Here is a 23530-nt window from a genome sequence, read left to right on the forward strand (position 1 = left end):
ACTGGCCAATCACAGTCCTGAATAGATTGTGATTGGCCAATCACAGCGCAGGATAATTGTACAAATTTCCAAACCTAACTTTTAGGGGCGGTTTCACTGCCCAAGATATTTGTACATTTTTCCAAATCTCACTTATAGGGGCGGTTTCACCGCCCAAAAAATAAGAGTACTTTTCCACCACTGCGTACGTCTCTGGTGTCAACAAACTCCACATCCCAGAAGCCTCAGCAGGATGATGAGGAGGCGTGCGACTGACGATGACGACCGTGTTGACGTGTCAGCTGGAGGAAGTCTAGTAAAGATGGCGGCCCAGCAGGGTGATGTTGACGAGCTCTTCGATGTGAAAAATGCTTATTACATTGGCAGTTATCAGCAATGTATCAACGAGTCTCAGAAGGTTAAGGCAAGTGTTGGATTGTAATGATTGTCAGAGGTTGTTTAGTTTTTTCTGACTTGCAAAAAATTGTCTTATTATTCTCTACTTCATGCTAAAGTCAGCTAGCATTGCTAGCATCTTGTCACTGGAGTCTGGACTGAATGAGTTCCTTACTAATGTTTGTCTTTATAGCCTTCAGCACAAGAAAAGGAGATTGAGAGGGATATGTTCTTGTACAGAGCATACGTTGCCCAGGTAACCACTTTAAAGTAATCATTTCAAATACAGAGATCAATGGCTGAAGGCTTAGCCTTGGATCAAGACTATCATAGATGTATTTTGTCGAGTCTGACTTTTACTTTCGTATCTATAGATATGCAAATGTCAAAATCGATAAAAAAAATCAAAAATGATAGTCTTGATCTAGCTGTAGAACACAACTCTCGTAGACGTATTTATGATTCTGACGTTTTCAATCTACGAGAGTTGTAGGGTTGATCCACCATGGACACAGGGACTTTCATCTCCTAGCCCGTAGATCTCCAAACATGTACAAATACAAAAAAAAAAAGTGCTTACCCCCACGCCCCAAAAGTTAACTCTTTCTACGGGGTAGTAGTGTAATGTAATAATCCATATCTTTCAATAAATAAGTGTTTTAATCCCGTCTGTGGCCGAACGCCATTTTTTCACCCTCGTTTACTTCCTGTTTACATTGAGTGTAATTCCGGGTTTCACCGGATGCGCCCCGTCACTACCGCCAATTGGGAACTTCCGACAGAAACGGCCACAGACGGCATTAAAACCCTTCTTTATTGAAAGATATGGATTATTACATTGCACAACTACCCCGTAGAAAGAGTTAACATTTGGGGCGTGGGGGTAAGCACATTTTCTTTTTGCATTTGTACATGTTTGGAGATCTACGGGCTAGGAGATGAAAGTACCTGTGTCCATGGGGGATCAACCCTACAACTCTCAAACGTCAGAATCATAAATACGTCTACGAGAGTTGTTGTACTACAGCTAGTCTTGATCCAAGGCTAGCTTAGGCTATATGTATTGACTTTGTCTATTGTCTATTTACTTGAATAAACTGGATCCAATCCAAAATTGTGGACAAATTGTGACCTGATACTTATGTGTTATTGTAGAGAAAGTATGCTGTAGTCCTGGATGACATCAAGCCCAGCTCTGCACCTGAACTGCAGGCCGTCCGGATGTTTGCTGAATATCGCTCCAGCGAAAGCAAAAGGTGAGAGCCTGTGTTACCCATTTTGTCTCCAAAATAGGTGGACAATGATGGAATGTGTGTGTGTACACACACACACACACACACACACACATACTCACTGTGGCTATTACTATCATCTCACGATAGGACCAGCTGGATGGTAAACGGTATACGGTCAGTAAAATAATACGGGTTATTCCACCAAACGTAGATTTTTCCATATTATAGTGTTTTGTGTGTGTGTGTCTAAAATAAATCGATGAATTCAGGACTCCATGGGGTGTGCAATTGGTAGAAAATAAGTAATTTTTTGGGTGAACTACTCCTTTAATCCATACATGCCCCGCCTCCTCCGTCATGTCATTGGCTAGCTGCACTTGCCCCAGCCAATCCCAAGACGGAGATGCGGGGCATGGAGCGTGAGAGATAGCAAAACAAAAAATTTAAATATGGATTAAACATGTTTAACACTACCACCGCCAGGCCCGTAGCCTACGGGCCGATAAATCCAACCGTAAAGCGCCGATCCCGTAGCCTACGGGCTGTGGTGCTTTTTCTTTTTTTCGAAATTTTCTATACGGCACATTTCATTGTAACACCACCGGAAACGGAATTATTCGGGATCACGTTTTGCCGATCCCGTCGGCCTCCATTCTAAAGCGCACACTGAAACGCCATTTTCTTCGATTGTAGTTTTTCTCCTCGCTGATCACTGTTTAACATAAACCGTTCTAACTACAACATGGCGGCTCCGTTTGACACGTGGTTTTCACTGGTAGACGCAGGGAGATCTCCGCAATGTATACAAACAGTGCACAGCTCAATCTTAAGGATTTTAACGAGGTCTATGGCGACGTGAAAAAAACAAAAAACAACAATAAAACGTTGGCACTGGTGAGTACATTATGAGATTAACCTCTGGCGGTCAATGTGTTAATGGCAATGCCGATCAGCGCCGATCAACACACGTTTCCGCGGGACCCTAATGTAATGCAGTTCAGAGTATCTCTGACATCTCTCTGCAACACTTTAGACGTTCTATTTGTTAGAGACCAGAGAGTGGTACCAGTGGGGGAATTAGAGATGGCATTGACTTTCAAGGAAACCTGGATACCATCATCCCAAATACCAAAAAGGTATACAGGGTTGAGGGTTCCGAAAGGGGCTAAACTCTTTGTAGAGCTCAAGATGTACCCTTGAACCTGGGTCTCCTGCGCAAGAGCTGAAGTTTTTACCACTAAGCTAATAGTCTGCTTGCTCAGGGGAAGGGATACAAAAATATATATCATATAGATATATAGATATATATATCTATCTCCAACATCTGAATTCAATTCTAGCCAACTCTCTCTAGTCCCTATCACTGACATTTACTGTTCCCTTCTGTTCTGCTGTGTCTAGGGATGCTATTGTTGCTGATCTAGACAAAATGATGGCAAAAAGTGTGGATGCAGCCAACACTGCCTTTCTCCTCATGGCTGCTTCCATTTATTACCATGAAATGAACACAGACGCTGCTCTCAGGACACTGCACCAGGGAGAGAGCCTGGAGTGGTAAGGATGGATCAATGTTTACAATTTTAAAAGTCACTTTGCATTACAACTCTTAACCACTTTGAAACTGGCGTTCCTATTTTCGGCACGTCTTTATTGGTTAAGATGAAAATGGCAGCTCTAAAAGCTCACGATGTGTTGCAACACAATGAGACACAAGTACTACAACTTGTAGATCGGCTATTTTCACAATGCGACAACATCACACAACAAAGTATGATAAAATGGTACAAAGGGATTCTACCGTTGCGCCTCAGCCTTAAACGGCCAGTCCGGTGCGTCACAAGGGTAGGGACAATAAATGCAGAAGAGATCAGCGCTGGAGCAACACAGACAATTTAAGCCTTTTATTGTTTAGGTGCAAGTAAAAGTTGACTGACGTTTCGGTCTTTTGACCTTCCTCAGAGTCATGACATGAGCCTTTTATCTAAACAATAAAAGGCTTAAATTGTCCGTGTTGCTCCAGCGTTGATCTCTTCTGTATGATAAAATGGTACTTAGGCAGTTAATGTCAACCATTTAAGAATGAGGTCATGTAGACTAGAGACATATATTGATTAAATTTGATGCATTTCTGACCAAAACTGAAATACCTACAGTTGAAAAGCTTTACATTTAATTGGATTGATCACCAGTGACACTCTCATTAAATATTTATTTTATGAGATAAATATGATTAAAATTAAACATTTACTATCCAGCTTACTTGTTAGTATTGTCTGATGTTCAGATTCAAATAATCTGGCATTTGTCTGACAGCACAGCCAATAAATAAAGAGAAGAGACTATATTACTCTTAGCATCCCTCCTTTGGCTTTTAGAATACATTTCACAATTTTATTGATCACATACAGTACAACTTGGCATTACATCGATTAGCCTCAACCTATATTTTGAACTTTTAAACCCACAAGTACTCAAATGACATTAAGTCATTAAGGCTCAATGTAGCCTGACAGCGTGTCGCGCGTTTGACTCCCAATCCCGACGGCCTTTGCTGCATGTCACTCCCCTTCTCTCTCCATTTCCTGTCAGCCGACTGTCCTGTCAAATAAAGGCATAAAGCCCCAAAACATGTAAATATATATATTTTTTTTAAAGCAGACAATTACCCAGGAATAACTGAAATGTGTGAGTAAAAGCCTAAAGTCTAAGGTGAAAGAAATAACTTAAGTACAGATATGATGAGATGTTTTATGAAGTACAGTAATGAAATAATTGTATTTTGTAACTCTGTCAGTAGGGAACCAAAGTTGTGGAATGATTTATTGAACCATTCATACTTTGTGTAGCTACATCTGTATCTTTGTTTAAACGTCACCTAAAACACATCTTTTTTAATTAGTTTAAATTGGGACATTCTTTTTTCAACTGTTTTTATTATATATTTATTTTATTCTATATTATGATGCTGTATTTTTGTTATCTTACACTGTCATTGTTTGCCCTTTGTCTACTCATTTTCAAACATTAAGAAAAGTGCTTTTATAATGTTATTACTAATCTTATAAGGACCATACTGACCAAGGACCTGTTTGAGTCATAGTAGATACTATGCTATGGGCTTGATCATTTGAACAGTTTTGGCATTCAGTAAACTAGACTTTAGTATAATGGTTTGAACTTTGAAGTCTAAAATGTTGAGATGTGCATTTAACAATGTTTTGAAAACTACTTGTGAAAGAGTAAGCCTAATTCTCTAAAAATATTAAGAATCAATAAATAAGCCTGTCCATATTTTTCAGCATGGCGATGACCATTCAGGTGTTGCTGAGTCTGGATCGTGTTGACCTGGCAAGGTATGGATTCATTCCAAAATCACCAGGAAATAGGTTTAACAGTAGCTAGCATTCTATCATTGTGATATACTGTATATCTTTTATTTTTCCTTCAGTGAAACCTTATGTGAAGTGTCCAAGTGGCATCTTAATTCATTGAATAATGTCACCGGACCGGTGATGTGCTCTTCATCACAAGCTGTCACTTTGCCTACCCAATCATATAATCACCCAGTCGCTCTTACCTTTCAGTAGCCCTATATTGCTGAGTCCGCACTTGCATAACAAAAATGCTTCACCTGCATGAATTTCTGTGTGCTGAGAGCCAACACTCCCTGAGTTAAACATGTACATTTTTCATGATGTGGATATCCTGTCGACAGGAAGGAGCTGAAGAAGATGCAGGAGCAGGATGAAGATGCTACTCTAACCCAGCTAGCCACGGCTTGGGTCAATATCGCTGTGGTGAGTGGCATCAAATCACCTATGTGCAATACACTATAATGTGTATAATATGATGAACGATGATTGAATATAATTAATACATTATAGTTTCTACTATAATGTATTAATTTGGCTTATTACATGGCTTTGTTGAACACTCCGTTATGATTGGTAAAACAAGTTATTCTGCAGTCTATTATTTCTTGAAAGTAGATTGATTGGAGTACCTTTCTAATAAGCTGGTTTTATGTACAGTAGGGGTGGGACGATATATCGATATATCGCGATACTTTCTCCCGCGATAAATAATCGATATCCTGCCGAAAAATATCAATATTAAAAAAAAAAATAATAAGTTTGTGATACGTTGTTTTTCCTACTCTGTATTTGTGTAATGATGATTTTGAACTGTTTGGTGCTATTTTATGTGTTTATGAATTGAATACAAGGACTATCGTGATATATCGTTGGTGAATTTTCATGCAATATATCGTGATATTGCAATATATCGATATTTTCAGATATTGTGATATATCGTTGGTGAAATTTCTTGCAATATATATCGAATATCGTGATATCGCAATATATTGAACATCGTCGAATATCGTGATATATATTGTTATCGTGGGCCTAATATCGTGATATATATCGTATCGTGAGGTACCCATATCGTCCCACCCCTAATGTACAGTGATGCATTATTGGAAGCTAAACCCAAAGCAAAGCGGGACTTCCACGTCAGAACGATACTGCTTCCCTGGGTTTATTTTCCATTAATGACCACCTCACTGTGCATCATCCCTTATATGCATCACTAAACTATTGAAATGTAATTCTATTAATATTCTGCAGCCCACTTCTCACATTATAGTTCTCTTAGCACTGGATAAGGTTTAGATTACAGCGGTCCTCACCAAGTCCTTGACTTTTTCCATTTGTTGTTCCAGGGTGGGGAGAAGTTGCAGGATGCCTATTACATCTTCCAGGAGATGTCAGACAAGTACTCTGCAACTCTGTTGCTTCTCAATGGGCAGGCAGCCTGTTACATGGCTCAGAATAAGTGGGAGGAGGCTGAGGGAGTGCTGCAGGAGGCATTGGACAAGGTTAGACTTTTGTGCGATTTGTAATGTGCGCTTCCTATATTTGAACAGTAGATGCCGCCACATGATTAGTTTCTGTCTTTTGCATACAATACAGTTGGTGTCTGTGTAGGCAGGCAGGAAACTAGTGGTTTGTTGGATGTCACAGAACACTGATCACTGTTTTTTTACACTTCTGTTCAGAGGGGAGGGGAGTGTAATGTAAATGTGTTAATATAGCAATTGTGTCATACCTCATATCCTCCTTGGTAACAACAGTTTTTAGTCTGTAGTTTAAATGTAACATTGTTATAATTAATCCTTTATACATGTAATGGGTCGCACTCAGAATGGCAAGAGTGAGTTGACTTTTTTATTATTTCTTATATGTCTCTAAAATGAACAAATGTTTCGTCTATCCAGCCTTCGTCAGACGATAGACGAAACGTTTGTTCATTTTCAGAGGAGTCAGAGCGTGGAGTCACAGTGCGGTGGTAGCAAAATGTTTATTATGAATCTGTGTTCATTTCAATTTTTATTGAAGAGCTCTTGATAGTATTTATTGGTTGTAAAGCATATTGTAACACACATTATTACTATCATTTCAGTGTGATAAGCTAGTGGAATATTAACTTGGAAATCGTCGTGACCATAGAGATCTCAGTGCTGTTGTCCATAGAACAAAGATGAGATACAGTCAGCTAATGGCAGAGATTAGGCTGCACTCACATACTACATGCAGTCATATAATGCATGCAGTCACATACTACATACAGTCATGTGCTACACACAGTCACGTACTGTACATGCGGTTACATTACTAAAGTACATACTGTAATGTATTACAATCACGTGCTACATTGAATTATATACTAACTACATACACTCCATACAGTCATGTGCTACAATAAATGTTTGAGATTAAAAAAAATGTATCGGTGTGGATGTCTGCATTTTAAGTGTTAGGAGCTATTACCTTTTTCTTACAATGTCTCCACTTTTATTTATCTATTGTTTTCCAGTGGGATGTGTGTGGTTAGTGGTTAAATCTCCCCCTCACTCTCCTCCTCTCGCTCCCATCCTTCTATCTATCCCTCTGCAATTTAGGATAGCAGCCACCCTGAGACGCTGATCAACCTCATAGTGCTGACCCAGCACCTGGGCAAAGCTCCCGAGGTGAGACTTTGCACCTAAAGCTGTTACCAGGAGACTCATGAGACAGCTGTGAGCGTTTCTAGTTTCTTCCAGACAGACCAAGCCTTTAGTCAAACAAGATTTTAACTTCATCCATGCAAATCCATACATTCACAGCGTGCTTGAAGTGCAACATAAACCCGTTGTCAGTTCAATTTGCTTCTGTCGGTTTGATGAAACCAGGGGAATTTCGTCAGGTGCAGTCTAGTTTCCACAGGTTCTCTTGTGGAGAGAACAGAAATATGAAGGGGTGTAGTTCCTTGTTATGTTTTCGCAAGAGCTTCGTTCCCACAGACATACAAGCTTTAAATAAGTAACCTCCTCTTAAGTTACATGAAATCCAGCCCGTGGTGTGTACTGCGTAGAGTATCAATCCTGTGACCCCTGTAATTAAAGCTCTATTATGTAATTTTTTTAGTGAATACAATTATATTTTGTCTGTATGGTAGACTAGAGTATGTTAATATAATGTAACTTATACAATTGAGGTGGTTGTATTTGGTCTCCCTGCTCTTCTATTGAGACATTTATATCCTGTGTCTAGGTTAGACACAACCTTTGACACAATCCTGTTCCTGGTTTGACACAAATTAATTCAGCACTTGTGCAGAAGACTCAGGTTCAAATCCGGAGTACAACAGGAAGGTTATGTAGTGCAGCTTCAAGTGTTCTGAAAATCCTGTATCTTATTATTCTGTACAGTTCTGTAAGTATTATATGTTCCTGTTAATGTATGTATGCACAGGAAATAATTTAATCCTTGAGGGCAAATAATAATCAGTTGATGTATATACATTTGCAATTTAGGTATTAAGCTATAAAATAAATGGCATAAGGGTGTAAATTATGTAGTTGTCCAAGCCAGTGCTCTAAGAGAATAATAAACCTTGGAGCACATAGGTCATAAGATAAAGGCCCAACTATCTGTTTTACTTGTACTGTACAACATATATCTGATCCACCATAATCTTTTCTCTTGACCCTTGACATCTTGTAAGAGTTTCTTAAGATAAGCACAGATTAGTGTATTGGTTGTCAGCAAGTGTTCATTTGATCAATGTGGACTATTGTCACAAACATACATAAAGCCTAACTCTGGTCTGTCCTTCAACTAGGTTGAAACTGTGTTGTTTACTATGTTAACATACTATAATTTTTTTCTTGTCTGGTCCCTGAAATGTCTCTGCTCTATGTACATCTGTTCTCAGGTAACCAATCGGTACCTCTCACAGTTGAAAGATGCCCACAGAGCCCACCCATTTCTCAAAGACTATTTAGCCAAGGTAATGTGCTGTTGATTGGATCTGGTCATGCAAAGTGGAATCGCATCATGTTGCATTTCAGTGATTCATATTCTCACTCAGGTCAAATTATTGTTTTATGTTTTACCACATAAAGATAGGTAACAAACAGATTAGAAATACCTTCCAATTCATATCTTGGGATCAGCAGTAAACTGTACTAATTAAATATGCCCGATTAAATTATGTGATTGAATGTAACTTATACATAATGCAGTGTACCTGCTGTAACATTACTATTATCTTATACTTATCTATATTGTACTTGCTGTATTGTATTGCTAAAAAATATAAGAAAAACGAATCACTATAAACACTATTGTTAACTTAACTATTGTTAATTGTAAATATTTAAGGTTGACCGTAACCTTATTATTTAAGGTTTCAATGTTAAAAAACGACAACCCCCCCTAACAAAATCGATGATTGCTCGGAGTCATTTGAACTTCTATAACACGTACTTGGGGTGAGATGAGGGGAGAGAGAGAACGTGACAAACATGGGCCATGCTAGTTTGGGTCACCACCAGATGCATTCAATGCTGGTGGACAAGTTCTTGCAACCTTTGTTTTCTTATAAGTTAATACCAGCTTGGTTCATTTTATGACAGGTGTCCTTGGAATAGAGCCATTAAACTTTGAAACTTATACCCCTGTTGTGTGTGTGTGTGTGTGTGTGTGTGTGTGCGCGCGCACACACACACACACACACACACACACACACACACACACACACACACACACACACACACACACACACACACACACACACACACACACAGAGAGAGAGTAATTACACAAGACAGTATAAGTAAATAAACATTGAAAAGATAGGTTATATTGTGTCAAACCATGCAGCGAACAGCTGCTCCACTAGTCAAATATTTTCCTTCTGATTTGAACCATTTCCTCTTTTCTCTCCGTTTTTCCTTTCTGCAGGAGAATGAGTTCGACAGACTAACGATGCAGTATGCTCCCACTACCATGGCATAACAAGCCCACTGTTTTTGCTGGGATACCCAAACAATGGGCCTCAGTTTTACACCTTGAAGGCCACACACATACATATTGTATATGTTTTCTGTTCTGTCACTCTGAATCATTGTTAAACTAATTAAATCTCAATTTGAAACTCAAGTTATTTAAACTACTTACACTGTATTTAGCCTCATAATGGTCAACTTCATCAGTCTTTTGTATTTGCATTTATCTTTCTGTTTTCTTTAAGCATTCCTATGATTTGGTAATAAATGTTTTGTTACCACGTGGATGTCCTCTCTGTGTCTTTGCTTGTGACAGACAAGTGAAAGCAATTTCTACAGAATACTGTTTGCTCTAAATTTACGTTTTAGACAGCAAAATCTAGCCTAACTGAAGAAGAATTCTGAAGAACATAATTCTATGTACTAAATGTCATGATGCACTGTGTAGGAGATATATATATATATATATATTTATATATATATTGTGTGTGTGTGTGTGTATATATATATATGTGTGTGTGTGTGTGTGTGCAATCACAATATATGTGTGTGTGTGTGTGTGTGTGTAGTATAGCAATGGTTCTCAAAGTGTGGTCCAGGGACTCAGGGTTCCTTCAGGCGGTTTAAATTGACCCTTACAAGTCTGTAACTCTGACAGTGTACATTTGGTTCCATTTGTACACTGAGTTAAGGGGAGACCTTGAACTTGAAAAGTTTGAGATACACTGGGATATAGATATGTGTGTGTGTGTATACCTGTACATGTATGTATGTATAATGTATGTGTGGTCTGGTCAGCCTGCTGTGCAGTGAGTGTACTGTCTCTTTAAAAAACCATCCTTTAACGCAGCAGTTCAAGAAGAAGATAGCGGGCCATAATTACGTCACGCGTCTTCGGGGCTTTTTCTTCGTTTCCCCATAAACTTCAAATCAATGGCTTTCTGGACGGCTGAGGGAAGCGGTCCCCCGAACAGAAGAAGACGGAGACGAGCGTTTTTTTTTTACTTTGTAGTCCAGCATTAGAATTTGAGTCCGACTCTAGACTGTGCCGTATGGTGTCACGTTCTACAATAGACTCCCATCGAAGTAGCGCGCATTTTCCCCTCTCTGTCACACTGACAGACAGACAGACAGCCAGGACACGTTGACCAACAGAGGAGGCCGAATATTCAAAAGGATAATAATTCTCCTTCATCCTTTTTTTTTTTTTTTTTTACAGTACGCTTTCCTGCTGCAGAAAATATTTCAGTGTCGCTGCTGCCGCGGGTTTCTGGTAGGAATATAGGCTACGGCTACTCGTGATACACCAAGAGAAACGTTATCAGACTATAATACGACGAATAACGGATATGAAAGCCCTTAACGTAGCGTCACAATAGTCGCATGTGCTTGTATTGTAAACGTACTGTATGTTACATAGGCGGCCCATATAGACGCGAATTGAATCATTTGCTGACGCGCGGGGAGCGGCGTTTATCGACGCTATAAACTGTTGCGGTACCACCATTCAATTATTACATTATCATCCTTCAAGCTGTTGCAAATGCTGGTCTGTTCAGTATTGTGTGCTTTTGATTTAGCCAAGCGGCTAACGACGACGACGCAGCGGCCGGTGATGAAGCAGCAGCAGCGTGCGTAGCGGAATGGTGTGCACAATTACATCCAATCATTGATGGGCCACATTAATTGCCATAACGCTTCATTAATAGCTGGCCTAAAACTGTAAATACATCCTGTCGTGTATATAAGGGTTGGATGCGTTCGGGTCGTCATTATACGGTCGACGTTCGCGGTCTTATCATCAATTGTTCCTGTATGTGAAGAATGGGCCCGTGTCTTAATTTAGAAAACAAAGAATTAGGCTACTGGAGAGGCTAAGCTGGTTAGCTAAAGCTGGTTTCCGCGTTTTGAGGTTAACAGCCAGTTGGAGAGATTAGTGACACATAGGATAGCCCGGACCGGCTGCCTCGTGCCCATCGTTCCTGGATCCCTGAATCGGGGTCAGTTTTTTCCCCCAGTTCCTCTTTTTTTTTTTTTTTTTTTCACTGTGCCGTGCAGCAATGGATAGTCATCCTGTGGGTGACAGTGACAGCATGGGTGACAGCAGCAGGGCTGTGGAGCCCATGCCGGGCTACGTGGACCTCATCACTAAAGCGTCCACTGTCATGTACGGTGCCTTGAGAGACTGCAGTGCGTGCGGGCTTGAGCTTTCCAAACGGACTCTCCTGGAGAACGCAAAGATTACCTGGATAGAGATTGGCCTCTTCTTCTTTTGCGCCTTCTTATGGACTCAAATACGATGGGGACTGACAGAAAGACTGTTCAAGGTAAGTTCAGGCCCATCATGGAACATCCAACTAGCCCCTCCTTGCGTTCATCCATCCTTGTGCATCCATATCAAAGCCATTTCCACACCAGCACGGATAATTGATGCCCCTCTTTGACTGGTTGGCCTAATAGCTCTGCTCATTCCTTTACTCTAATTATAGGGCCCTGGTATCAAAGCACTTGAGTGTCAATGCAGCCTCTGTGCCTGCTCTCAGACTACGTTTTATTGAAGGCCACATGCTTCATATCATATGTCACAGTTTTAGAAGAATAAAACTATCTTTTATATCCTGGTCGACTAAGCATGTCCCCGCACGAGTCTCAAGAAGGTCCCCCCCTCCCCTTATTTCTGTATGGAATGTGAAAAATACAAATTTCAGAGTGAGAGCTGTTACTGTGACAACTGCAAGTGGCAATTAAAATCCAGAATGACAGCGAGATGATCTGTGTGTGCTGCACTTGGTAAGAGTACAGAATAAAAACAATAGAGAGAGGGAACATGCACACACACACAGCAAAATCCTCAGTGTTGTTTTAACTCGGAGTTTAAAAATGAACCCATACGAATTTCAGTGTGTGTGCACACCCTGTACATGTTTGTGTGTGCATCATGTTTTAACCAAGTTTTGCGCCTATAGCAGGTTTAAGGTATAGTAACTGAGTCATTGGGAAATGGGAATGTATAGCCATTACCCCTGGTCAGATACACAAACCGTGCAATCTGTTAGAAAATATTAACCTGTTGCACAAAACACACACACACACACACACACACACACACACACACACACACACACACACACACACAAAACAGGGATATGTTTTTCCTTAGAAAGTTTTTCCCACTTGTTCACAGGTTATATGTGGTGTAGCATGGATGCAACTCTTGTATGGAAAAGAGCCTGTGAATGTAATGCAATGTCTTTCTGTTTGTGGTGGGTTGGCACAAGTGTTGGTTAATATGTGACAAACATTGTATATTTTATTGCATTCAGAAGTTCACTTCCTGCGCTCTACGTACTGTACACTATCATAGTCAACATCAAGTGTACTCTTTTTAATCCACGGTGAATGACTAAAGACAACAAACACTGAGTGAATCAATAATTGTGAGATCAGCTATCATTGTCCTTAAATGCAGTGTCAGCTCAAAAATGCTAGTGGGGCAAGTTTAGAGCCAGATGTTTCCTGGCTGGCTCACGTTTACACAGTTTATCTCAAATTACTTCATGAGAATATACTTCTCTTGGAGCCAGTGTGTGTGTGTCTGTAGCGCCGGATCTATGTAGACCTCAGGACTTTGACCAGGCTTAGGACATGCAAATCATATGATTCTGTTTTGTCCCATAGTGGATCTCATTTAGTTTTTGATCGATGAACTTGCAGCATCAGCATCACCGGCATCACTGGTGCTGGAACTATAGGTTTAGTGCAGTCAATTTAGAAATTTTGCTGCAAGTTTAGCTTCTCAAACTTATTTTTCTTGATTTTATTTTATTTTTCATTTTTGCCATCCACTAGAGTACCGTAGCTGCTGCTATTTGGCGAATAGTTCACTAGGCTAGCAGAATAGCTCAGCAGATAAGAAGCCAATTCACCCAAATCAAAGTTGTGGCTGGGCAGCCTAAAATGTATTCTATTGTATTAAAGACTGTCGCAATTTTCAGTAGAGAAAAAAAACACAAAAAACAACGTCATTGTCAACATCATTGATAGCCACTTGCAGGCCGCCAGGCCCTCTGAAGCTTTGGGGCCATGGGCTAGAGCCCCTACTGGAAGTTGGGTTGTGCATGAATTTTTTATTTTAAAGCTCAGTTAACCAATGCTTTCATATGGGCCTGAGTATGTGCATGAGTAGGTTAACCGGCAAGGTAATTTGTAGCTCAGCAGTATTTCCCAGCCACATATTACCACTGAATTTTCAAGTGACACGCATGAATAAAATTGCATTTATCTTTTTTTGGTTGAATAAATAAAGCATTATTTTAATTTATTGTATTATTTATTTCAATATCTATACCTCCTACCTTTTATTTTTAGAAGGAACCAGTCTGGCAAAGTCAGTCTTTGCATAAAGCCAAGTGATTGCATGATGTATGATACAGTTTCAGATAATGACATTGTGCGCTCACTGTCCCTTTCCACTCTCCACGGTATGTGAGGTCTAGCTCTACCATGTGATTTTGTACAGTATGATGTGCACTAAGAAAACACTGTATTTATTGTACTCAGCAAATAAATTACTCTACTGTGCATACCAAAGGGACAGATAGAGCTCCCCAAACCTCAGGGCTCTGCTTTGAGAGATTGGCTTTCGGCCCAGATCTCCTATTTTATCTTAACCCATCCCACTCTTTGGTGCCTCCACCCTGTTGGAGGTACCCAGTATTGGGGCCTAACTCTAATATAGCACTCTCCACAGACAGCCTAACATGTGGCCTCTGTCTTGTAATTCAACCATTGAGGTGGGTGAGGGGGGAGGGAAGTTATTTCTGTGGTAGATGCTCTGACAATGTTATAGTAGTACAGTGCAGCTCAGGGCCCCACGTGTGAAGCCAGATGTGGCCTGAGAATGCAAGGAATGGGGCCTGTTTTTCCCTTACATATAGTGTGGCGGTGTGCATGATGTGACTCACTGACCCGTCACCCCTATGGAATGGAAAGGAACAGATGGGCTGTATACAGCATGAGGTATGGATAGTATATGGGCTGTGAATCTTGAAGGGAACGTCTACCCCTTTCATGACATTTACGTGGTGTATGCATGTAATACCACCTATATACAGTATAGAGTGCTCACATTAGGGATTGAAAGATGGGTTCAGTGGCAGGTCAACTGTGCTGAAATAATGCCAGAAGATAATTACAGTCATACATCATGATGATAATGTGAGGTGGGCATTAACACTATTTGATCTCTGGTTTCAGTTCATTGAAATAAAATGCGTATGAACAGAACACGCAAATAGCAAAGAATAATGTAAATCACACATAAAGCATTCTATTGTTGCTCTTCAGCACGGATTAGATATTCAGTCTGTGTGATGGAAAACACAATAGTCAGTTTCAGCTAAATGGCTGAGCTGTGAGCAAATAAAATATGATGATGAATATTATCTTCATATTGAATGGGATGATAGGCATTGTGGTTGAGCTAATAAATCTGTGGGCAGGTCTAGTTCAATAGTTAATCAAAAATAATGAATTGGCAATATTGATGATGAATGAGGCTACAGGCTCACAGGGGCACATAAGAGAAGAAATGTGGTGTTATTAATGAATCATAACATGGCCATCTCACTTTCCCTCATATACACTTTCTAGGCATTTTTGAGCATTTAAAAATAAATTGCATTGAAAATGTATAATTATGATTTATTTTGCCATCACAATGTTGACAGCAATTGCAGTACATATTTTATCAGTATCCTACAACCAGGTGAGGTTTTCCCCTCTAGGATCATTTTGAGAGACACAGTATGCAGTAAGTTGTATGAAGGAGGGCTAATGGGGGATTTGAAGGCAGTCATGTGACGTGAAGCGTGGACAAAAAGCATCATGTCCCCTGAAAACTGTTATCCTTTTAAGGGTATCCAGTATAAAGAACTTAACTGAAGTGCAGTCAGTGCAGAGTGTTTCTTTTTGTCTTTTAGGACTGTCAGTCACTTACAGCAGGGTGTTTCAACTGATTTTGACCCAGGGCCCACCATTCTGACTAAGAGCAATCTGGGGACCACCAGTATTGTGTCCGGTGGGTCCATCATAGACCCACCCCACACAATAGTGGTGGGGGGTTCATGCACCATTCCATTGGTTAAGATTCGATTTTTTTCCTCTCACTTATCACACGATCACAAGCTACATTCATGAGCTGGACAAAAAAAAAAGTTTTCAAAGCATTTTATTATCAGTAAAGAGCAGGGATATCCTTTGGCAAGAAGCACAACATTTTTGTTGGATATACTGGCACATTTGAATGCATCAACTATTTATTTTATCGTAAGAGGTCTCTTGACTTTTTGAAATGCTAGATTGTCCTGAAAAAAAGGATGCCAAACATTGGTGGGTAAACACTTCTTAAATGTGTTTTATAAAGGAAAAAAAATCTAAAGCATGCAAAAACGGCCCAAAAAATATCAAAGGGCATGATACTGACATTTCCGTTAAAAAAGCTATTCATACAGTATATACATTGGACAGATGATGTCAAAATACATTTATATTGAAGGAAATTGAGCTGACTTTCTAATCCAGTTTCAAATAATAAGCAGACTGATTGCCTCGGTCACACGGCTATTGACAGACACATGGCTGCTGCTGGAGAGAGATGATCATTTGGGCCTTTTGTGTGATAGCCTTACTAATATGTTGAGCTTATTAGTAGTATTTTCAGTAAAGCCTAAATAGAAACCCCGGAATAATGAGTCAGTGCACTGCTATTTTAGTGTAAACTTGAGTGACTTGATTAGGGCTGCAAGATTATCTTCTTAGCAATTATTCTATCGATTACGTTTACTTTTGCTTGCACTTATATATATATTTTTTAAATGTTTTGATTTATCAATGAATCAACGCTTAAAGGGACGTCTTTGTCCGGGCTCGAGGCAAGGTTTTAGCTAACTTCAGTTTGTATATAGAATACTAAAAAATGCAAGTCTCCTAATGTAAACAGTGTGAGAAAGTGAAAATGGCTTTACTCCCCTATTTGTCAAATATCAATTGAATAGTATTTTGGGACCAAGTTTAAAATTCCAGCTTATCTCTTTGATAAAACAGTGTGAATAGAGTTATTATTATTTTTTTTCCACCCTGAGTTTCGGGGCAAAGATGTGTTTACATTACATTCATGAGATTCTCTGCATTCTTTTGTATGCAGATGTGTGTTTTGGGTGCATAATGCAGTCATTTAATCAATTGTCTGCCAGAATTCTGCACATGTGTGTGTGTTTGAGTGTGCTTTCATGTGCATATTACGTTTAGCTGTTGCATGCATTAGTTAGCTTAAAGTCTGTGTGAGTGTGATAATGAGGCTGTCACTTCCTGCTATGTCATTGTAGTACCTGGGGTTGGCTGGAGCTGCTCAGACAGGATAAAATGAGAAAGAGCGAGAGAGGGAGCCGGAAAGACAAATGATGAAGGATGAAGTAGAATGAGGGTTGCGAGAACAGCGGGGGCAATTAGGAGAAACTAAGGCAGACCAAGAGAGAGCTAGAGAGGAAGGAAGAGAGGAGAGAAGTGGATACAGGGGTTTAGAGACTGGCTTGGTGCTCAAAGCTGCTGGCACAGCATTCAGCAGCCATCGTTAACAGACTAAAATATACACTGCTAATACATGACCTGTCTGGTTGCACAAACATACACTACGTACAGATGGAGGCATGACGTACTGTACATATTCACAGAGAGATATATGTATGTATGTACAATACATACTGTATATACAGACACACACAGGCAGTCCCACAAACACACACACAAATGTGCATGCATGCAAACGACACTCGCTCTCTTGATTATTTATATGCAATAAGTTCAATGTAGGATTCACACACACACACACACACACACACACACACACACACACACACACACACACACACACACACACACACACACACACACACACACACACACATTACCGAGGCCTGGGTGTGCTCTGTGTTGAGGTACTGAAGAGGGTCCAGGGAACTGTTGGACACACTGCCCTTCTCTAGCCTTCAGGCCAGATAAACACAACAGGTAGTGGTCTGTGGTTAAACCTTTAGCAGAAGCAGTTTATAATATCTTGTATAAACCGCTCCTGTCAGACATGTGTGCACGTGTCGTCCGTCCGTCCATCCGTCCGTCCCCACACACACACACACACACACACACACACACACACACACACACACACACACACACACACACACACACCACACACTCACGGACAGATACATATGAACACACACAATGCCACTCAAAGCAAAGATAAACAGTGGGCTTGCCAGCTTGCAGGGTTTATCTTCCTACGTGAGGCTCTTGTGGCTTATGTCTTGCTATTGTTCATCTTGTCAAAGCAGCACATGGTTTGACATGGCCAATAACCACCACAGATCTTGGGTCAGGTTACACTCCAGGTTACACTCCTGTTGTGTGGTCCATTAGAACCACAATCCACAAATAGAAACCTGATCACACATCAGTGGTTTTAGGGAAAGTGCGTGTCTCTCAGGCATAGGGTTTGAAATTAACACCAGCCAAGCGTGAAATGCGGGTCGATTTTTCATTTGGCGTGTAAAATTTGGAAGCCAACCAACACTTTGGTGGTGACTCTTTTTTTCCCCAACCAAAAAATCAGCTTTAATTGGTCAGCACGTAACAAAATATCAGCCTCATATCACTATTGTCACTTGTTTCCTTTCACAGTGCAAGTAGTGTTACATAGTACCAAGGACCTCAATGGAAACAAGACCGCAAGGACTTTTTTGGACAGATCTTTTAGACAAAGTATTAAATGTAATTGTGATGTTTACATTTTTTTGCCTAATAAAATATTCAATCAATCAATATACACTTTTAGATGTAGTTAATGACACTCTTTTTATACGTACCAAAAGAAGAAATGTGACGCTTCCTTTTTTTAAATACATTTGGGGCTTTTATTTTTTGATAGTACACAGTAGAGAGAGACAGGAAACAGGGAGAGAGAGACGACAGCAAAGGTCATCAGGTTCGGGTATTGAACCCACTTCAGGCTGCATTAGAGCCAATGGTATGCGCCTTAACCGCTAGGCCAGCCTCTCGTTACAATTGAATCTACTAATGTTTTAAGTCACCACCATAAAGTGTTATTATGCAGATTAAATGCATGTAAAAAGAAAAGTGCTATATACATTACTTTTTTTGGCTGGTAAAAAAAAGTTTAGTTGGTAGAAGCTTTTATCTACCAGGCTGGTGAGCTAAAAAGCATATTTCGGTCCCTGCTCAGACAAGAGTGCGTACTCATAAAATTGTCATTTTGTGTTGCATGGCGTTGCATTGTGTGGCGTTGTGTTGCGTGGTGTCATGTTGTGTCTGTCGTGTGAGTCCCCTCCTCTCAGCACATTTTCGATTATTTTTACTTAATAATGTAATCATGATTATTGATCACAATTATTGTGATGATGATTTTTGGTGAAAGAATATATTTTTAAGATTTTCTTAATGTATTTGTTGCTTATTGTGCTTTCAATCAGTGTTCATATATCTGTGAACAGATTCTGTCAAATCAACATTACAGGTGTGTAATGGCTCAGTGCGAGTAAGATTTGTAACAAAATATAAGCCTTAAGACAGTGCACAAGTGAATGAACTTGGTGGCGTGCTAGATCTCTGGTTAACATCAACATACCAGTAAGTGTTTGAGTGTTTCATAATCCATCATTTGTCTACTTTCACTGTGCTGGTGGTATGCATGTATAAACTTGTAGTTAATAACACACATACATACATATCACAAAATCTTTCCATTAAAATGTGCGCTTCACTTACTGGATGTCTTTTTCCACTGGCCGCCGGGCCCGAAAGAGAAACTTGACGCTTTTGTTTTCAAATAGGAGAGTTTTAACTCCATTTGATTGTTCATTAATTTGGACCCTCTCTTTACAATCTGCTGTGACCACTGTTTTCATTTGCGACGCCACCATAATGTGTTATTATGCAGATTAATTGTATGTTGCAAAAAAAAGTCTCTTTTCAGTATTCAATTTTTTTTTCTGTGTAGTTTTGACAATAATTGAAAGCAACTGTTGGTGGAATGCTTTGATTTCCCTTCCTGTCATTATGTGTCATGTTGCGTTGTGTTGTGTCACGTCGTGTCGCATCGTGTCGTGCCTCTCCTCTACTTCCCTCTCCTCTCCTCTCAGCACATTTCCAGCCTCACTGAAAAACACATCTGCTGTCACATCTGCCCCTTAACCACATGACAAGTTCACTGACCAATAGTTACTGTCTTGACCTGACATGTTTGGGGTTAGCAGCCCCAGAACAGCCTCAGGACAGTGTGTTTCCTTGCTCCACCACACCTTCAATCTCCAGGCCTACAGACAGGAATACAATGGAGCTTTTAATATTCGGTGTGTATATTAAAAGCTTAATGAATTCTCCATCCTTTTTCTGGCTAAAGGAAGGAGATAACAAAAGGACAGATTTTATCACAACTGTACAACATGTAGTCACAAAACTGTACAGGTGTGTACTTCCTGTTATAAGGAAGGCCAAGTTCAAAGACGGTTCGAGCAAGGGCACAAGAAATAGGGGGTCAACAGATACTGCCTAGCTGATATCATTAGCTTTTATGTTAGCATTGCAACAACAGGCTAACAAGCTTCCAGTGGAGATTTCTCAGTAACTGATCATTATCATATGTAGTAAGTGATCATTACCATAGATACATGTAGTAAGTGATCATTATCATATATATATACACGTAGTAAGTGATCATTATCATAGATGTATACACACGTAGTAAGTGATCATTATCATAGAATGAGTACATTATAATGTGTGTGTAAAGCAGTAAATGATGTCCATACGGTACGGTAAGGTCACAGCGTACAGTAGGTCATTGGATTGTTCTGGTGAAAAGGAGAGACTGACCATTTTTCAAAAGTAGTGAATGAATCACGGCTACTACGGCAGTGTTATATCCCGGTCAAAGAAGCCCCAGTTACAATCCAGGGCTGTGAATCAGTTCTGTTTGTTGACTGTGACTCAATGTCCATCTCTTCTGTTCATCGGGAATGTAATAATCTTGAACGCTACAGAGCTGTTGGCCCCTATAGAGCTGTCTTTCTCTCTCTCTCTCTCTCTCTCTCTCTCTCTCTCTCTCTCTCTCTCTCCAGATGGACTAGCTGGACGGTCACTCCACTGATAAAAAGCGCATTGTGCTTGTCTCACTTGGCAACTGGCCTTCTTCAAACAAGGCCATTCTCAATGGCAATTTGAGGGAAGATGGTGAGAGGAAACAACTCTGTGGCTGTTCCCCTCCTAGCTCATGAGCCCAAGGGACCTCATTGTTGTGGCTTTGTGTGTGCGTGTGCGTGTGTGTGTGTGTGAGAAGAATATTACAAGCTTTTGAGTGTAAATGAAATTCTTCCCCCTTCTCTTGGGTTCTTGTGGGCAAGATCTCAGAGGCATTCTTGAGATGACAATTCATTCACTTCTCTCTGTTTCGCCTTCTCGTTCCCTGTCTTCCTCTGTCCTTGTCTCTCTCTCTCTGTCTCTCTCCCTTCCGTTTCTTGTTATGCACTAGAAAAGGCTTACATCCGCATGTGTTTACCAATGGAAATTTGGTAAATTTGTTTTTTCTATAATTGCTACCGCTCTAATGTTGTCGTCTCCGCCCTTCCTCTCCCTTTTCGTATCCTCTAAGTGTACAAATCCTCTTACTCTCTTCCTTTCCCGTGAACTCTTCCTGTTTTCTCTTTTTTGCACACTCTGGTCCCTGTTCTTCCTTTGAGGTATTGGCTAGCGTAGCACTGTGCTTGTTAACTGCTGACATCTGGCATCGGTTACACAAGTTGGTCCAACAACAGCGCTACGCTACAGCCACAGTGTTTGTAAAGACAGACCACACAGAACACATACTCACCTGGTATCAGTTTAAACCCCGCCGGACACACAGCTACATCATGACACAGCTGTGAGGTCATAACACACTGTAACAGAAACCATGTCAGTATGATCAAGGATTACTTAGATGTCCTTCTGTAGTTTTGATATCATTTAACCCTTTAAAACCGGGAAAGCATCTTTGTCACTTTAGATTTGAACCACTTTAACCATTATTGTATACTTTGGATATTCAAAAATAGCAGATATACAAACTCATATGAGCTTGTAGATCTGCTATTTTAGAAGAATCGTGAAAATGTGTGCAAATCTTTGAATATAGTATATATTTTTTTAACTCAAATCTTTGCTTCTGAGTGTCCCTGGAACAATAAATTTTCAGGTCAGCGGCCAAATACATATAATTTTGGGGGTCCTTGACATGAAAAAGTTTGAGAACCACTGACATAGAAACATATGTTTTTCAGAAAACTGTTAGGATTTAGAGGACATTTTTAGAATCGTTTTCATGGGTTCAGCAGTAAAGCTTTCTTGGCACAGTTTTGAAGCTACAAAACTGCTGTTGGTTTGCTTGCTTTGTCTTGATTTGTTTTGGTTTTGTGGATGTCTGTTCCCAGACTAGAGGTAGGCGAAAGCAGAGTGGATGGACAGATTTAGAGGGAGGCTCAGATAAGGATTTGAAAGGCAGCAGAGGCGAGCTTGTTTGGTATGGAACAGTGTTTTAAACCACGAGCACTAGTTGGCAGAAGCTACTGTATCTTTTTATGTTAGTCTGTATATCTGTATATATCTGTCCTCCCCTGACGTTTAAGATAACCTTAATCCCATCCAAAGTTGTTATTGAGCTTCATTAGGCTGAATGGTGTTTCAAACAGGCATATCCCATGTACTGTAGGCTGCTACTGTAGATAGATGCAACCTACTGTCTGTCCCCTGAGTTAAGCTTCTACACAGAGGATTTAGGCTATCGGGGCATGACTGAGAGCATGGGCTCTCTCTCTCTCTCTCTCTCTCTCTCTCTCTCTCTCTCTCTCTCTCTCTCTCAGTTCATCACCTATAGTGTAATGATAGAATCACTAATCACTAAGCTAGGCTTATATGATCAGTGGATGGATAATTAGTGTGAACCCGTAGACATATGTGTTCTTCTAGTCCACCTTTAACACACAAATGCAAACTGCTTTTCCTAGGCATGCCAATGACATGATTGCTGCATTGTGCATTATGAATGATAACCATATGCCTCTTCACAAAAGACAGTTTGGATTCACTGAGAGCAGCTTGTGTGAACAGACAAAGAATCAAGGAAGACTGAAGACTGATTGATCTCTCCCTCTATCACACACTCTTTCTCTTCTCTTTTCTGTCTTTCTGTCCGTTTCTGACTCTCTAGTCTCTACACAGTATTTTCCTGTCCCTCTCCTCTCTGTCTAAAATAAATCACTTGTGTTATTGTCATGATAGCCATGACACAAGCCATATGACCACAGATCACAAGCTGTGGGTTGCCTTCGGCTAACAAGAGCTAACTACAAATGGCTCATTATTTCATGTGGTGTTGTATATGTAGGGCGATTCCTGTAGGGTTTAGTGGTATGATCATAATCAGCAGTACATCATGATGTATGGACAACATTTAAGGCAGTGCATGTATATGGGAAAGTAT

At 40.2% G+C, this 23530-nt stretch overlaps 2 protein-coding genes across 2 annotated transcripts in view; both read left to right on the top strand.

The window, feature by feature from the left end:
• The first annotated feature begins 289 nt into the window (after window positions 1-289).
• Window positions 290-10227, top strand: cope (COPI coat complex subunit epsilon). Its single transcript, XM_080430167.1, has 10 exons — window positions 290-403; window positions 569-631; window positions 1531-1631; window positions 3012-3164; window positions 4910-4963; window positions 5326-5407; window positions 6334-6489; window positions 7573-7641; window positions 8868-8942; window positions 9899-10227. The coding sequence occupies exons 1-10, from the start codon at window positions 302-304 to the stop codon at window positions 9950-9952; spliced, it is 909 nt and encodes a 302-aa protein (XP_080286293.1). The 5' UTR covers window positions 290-301; the 3' UTR covers window positions 9953-10227.
• A 678-nt stretch (window positions 10228-10905) lies between these two features.
• The window catches only part of cers1 (ceramide synthase 1), a 41412-nt gene continuing 28787 nt past the window's right edge, over window positions 10906-23530 (top strand). The window contains exon 1 of the mRNA XM_080431873.1: window positions 10906-12269. Coding sequence (XP_080287999.1) covers window positions 12003-12269 — 267 coding nt within the window. The 5' untranslated portion in view covers window positions 10906-12002. The remainder of the gene's footprint in view (window positions 12270-23530) is intronic.

Source organism: Gymnoscopelus braueri, assembly GCF_963280865.1.
Source record: "Gymnoscopelus braueri genome assembly, chromosome: 6".
NCBI lineage: Eukaryota > Metazoa > Chordata > Actinopteri > Myctophiformes > Myctophidae > Gymnoscopelus > Gymnoscopelus braueri.

Bases quoted from the DNA above. Each gene is read 5' to 3' on its own strand.
- cope (XM_080430167.1), top strand. From the start codon at position 302: ATGGCGGCCCAGCAGGGTGATGTTGACGAGCTCTTCGATGTGAAAAAT. The intron at 4,964-5,325 runs GTATGGATTCAT...TCCTGTCGACAG, and splicing joins GATCGTGTTGACCTGGCAAG to GAAGGAGCTGAAGAAGATGC. The intron at 8,943-9,898 runs GTAATGTGCTGT...TCCTTTCTGCAG, and splicing joins TCAAAGACTATTTAGCCAAG to GAGAATGAGTTCGACAGACT.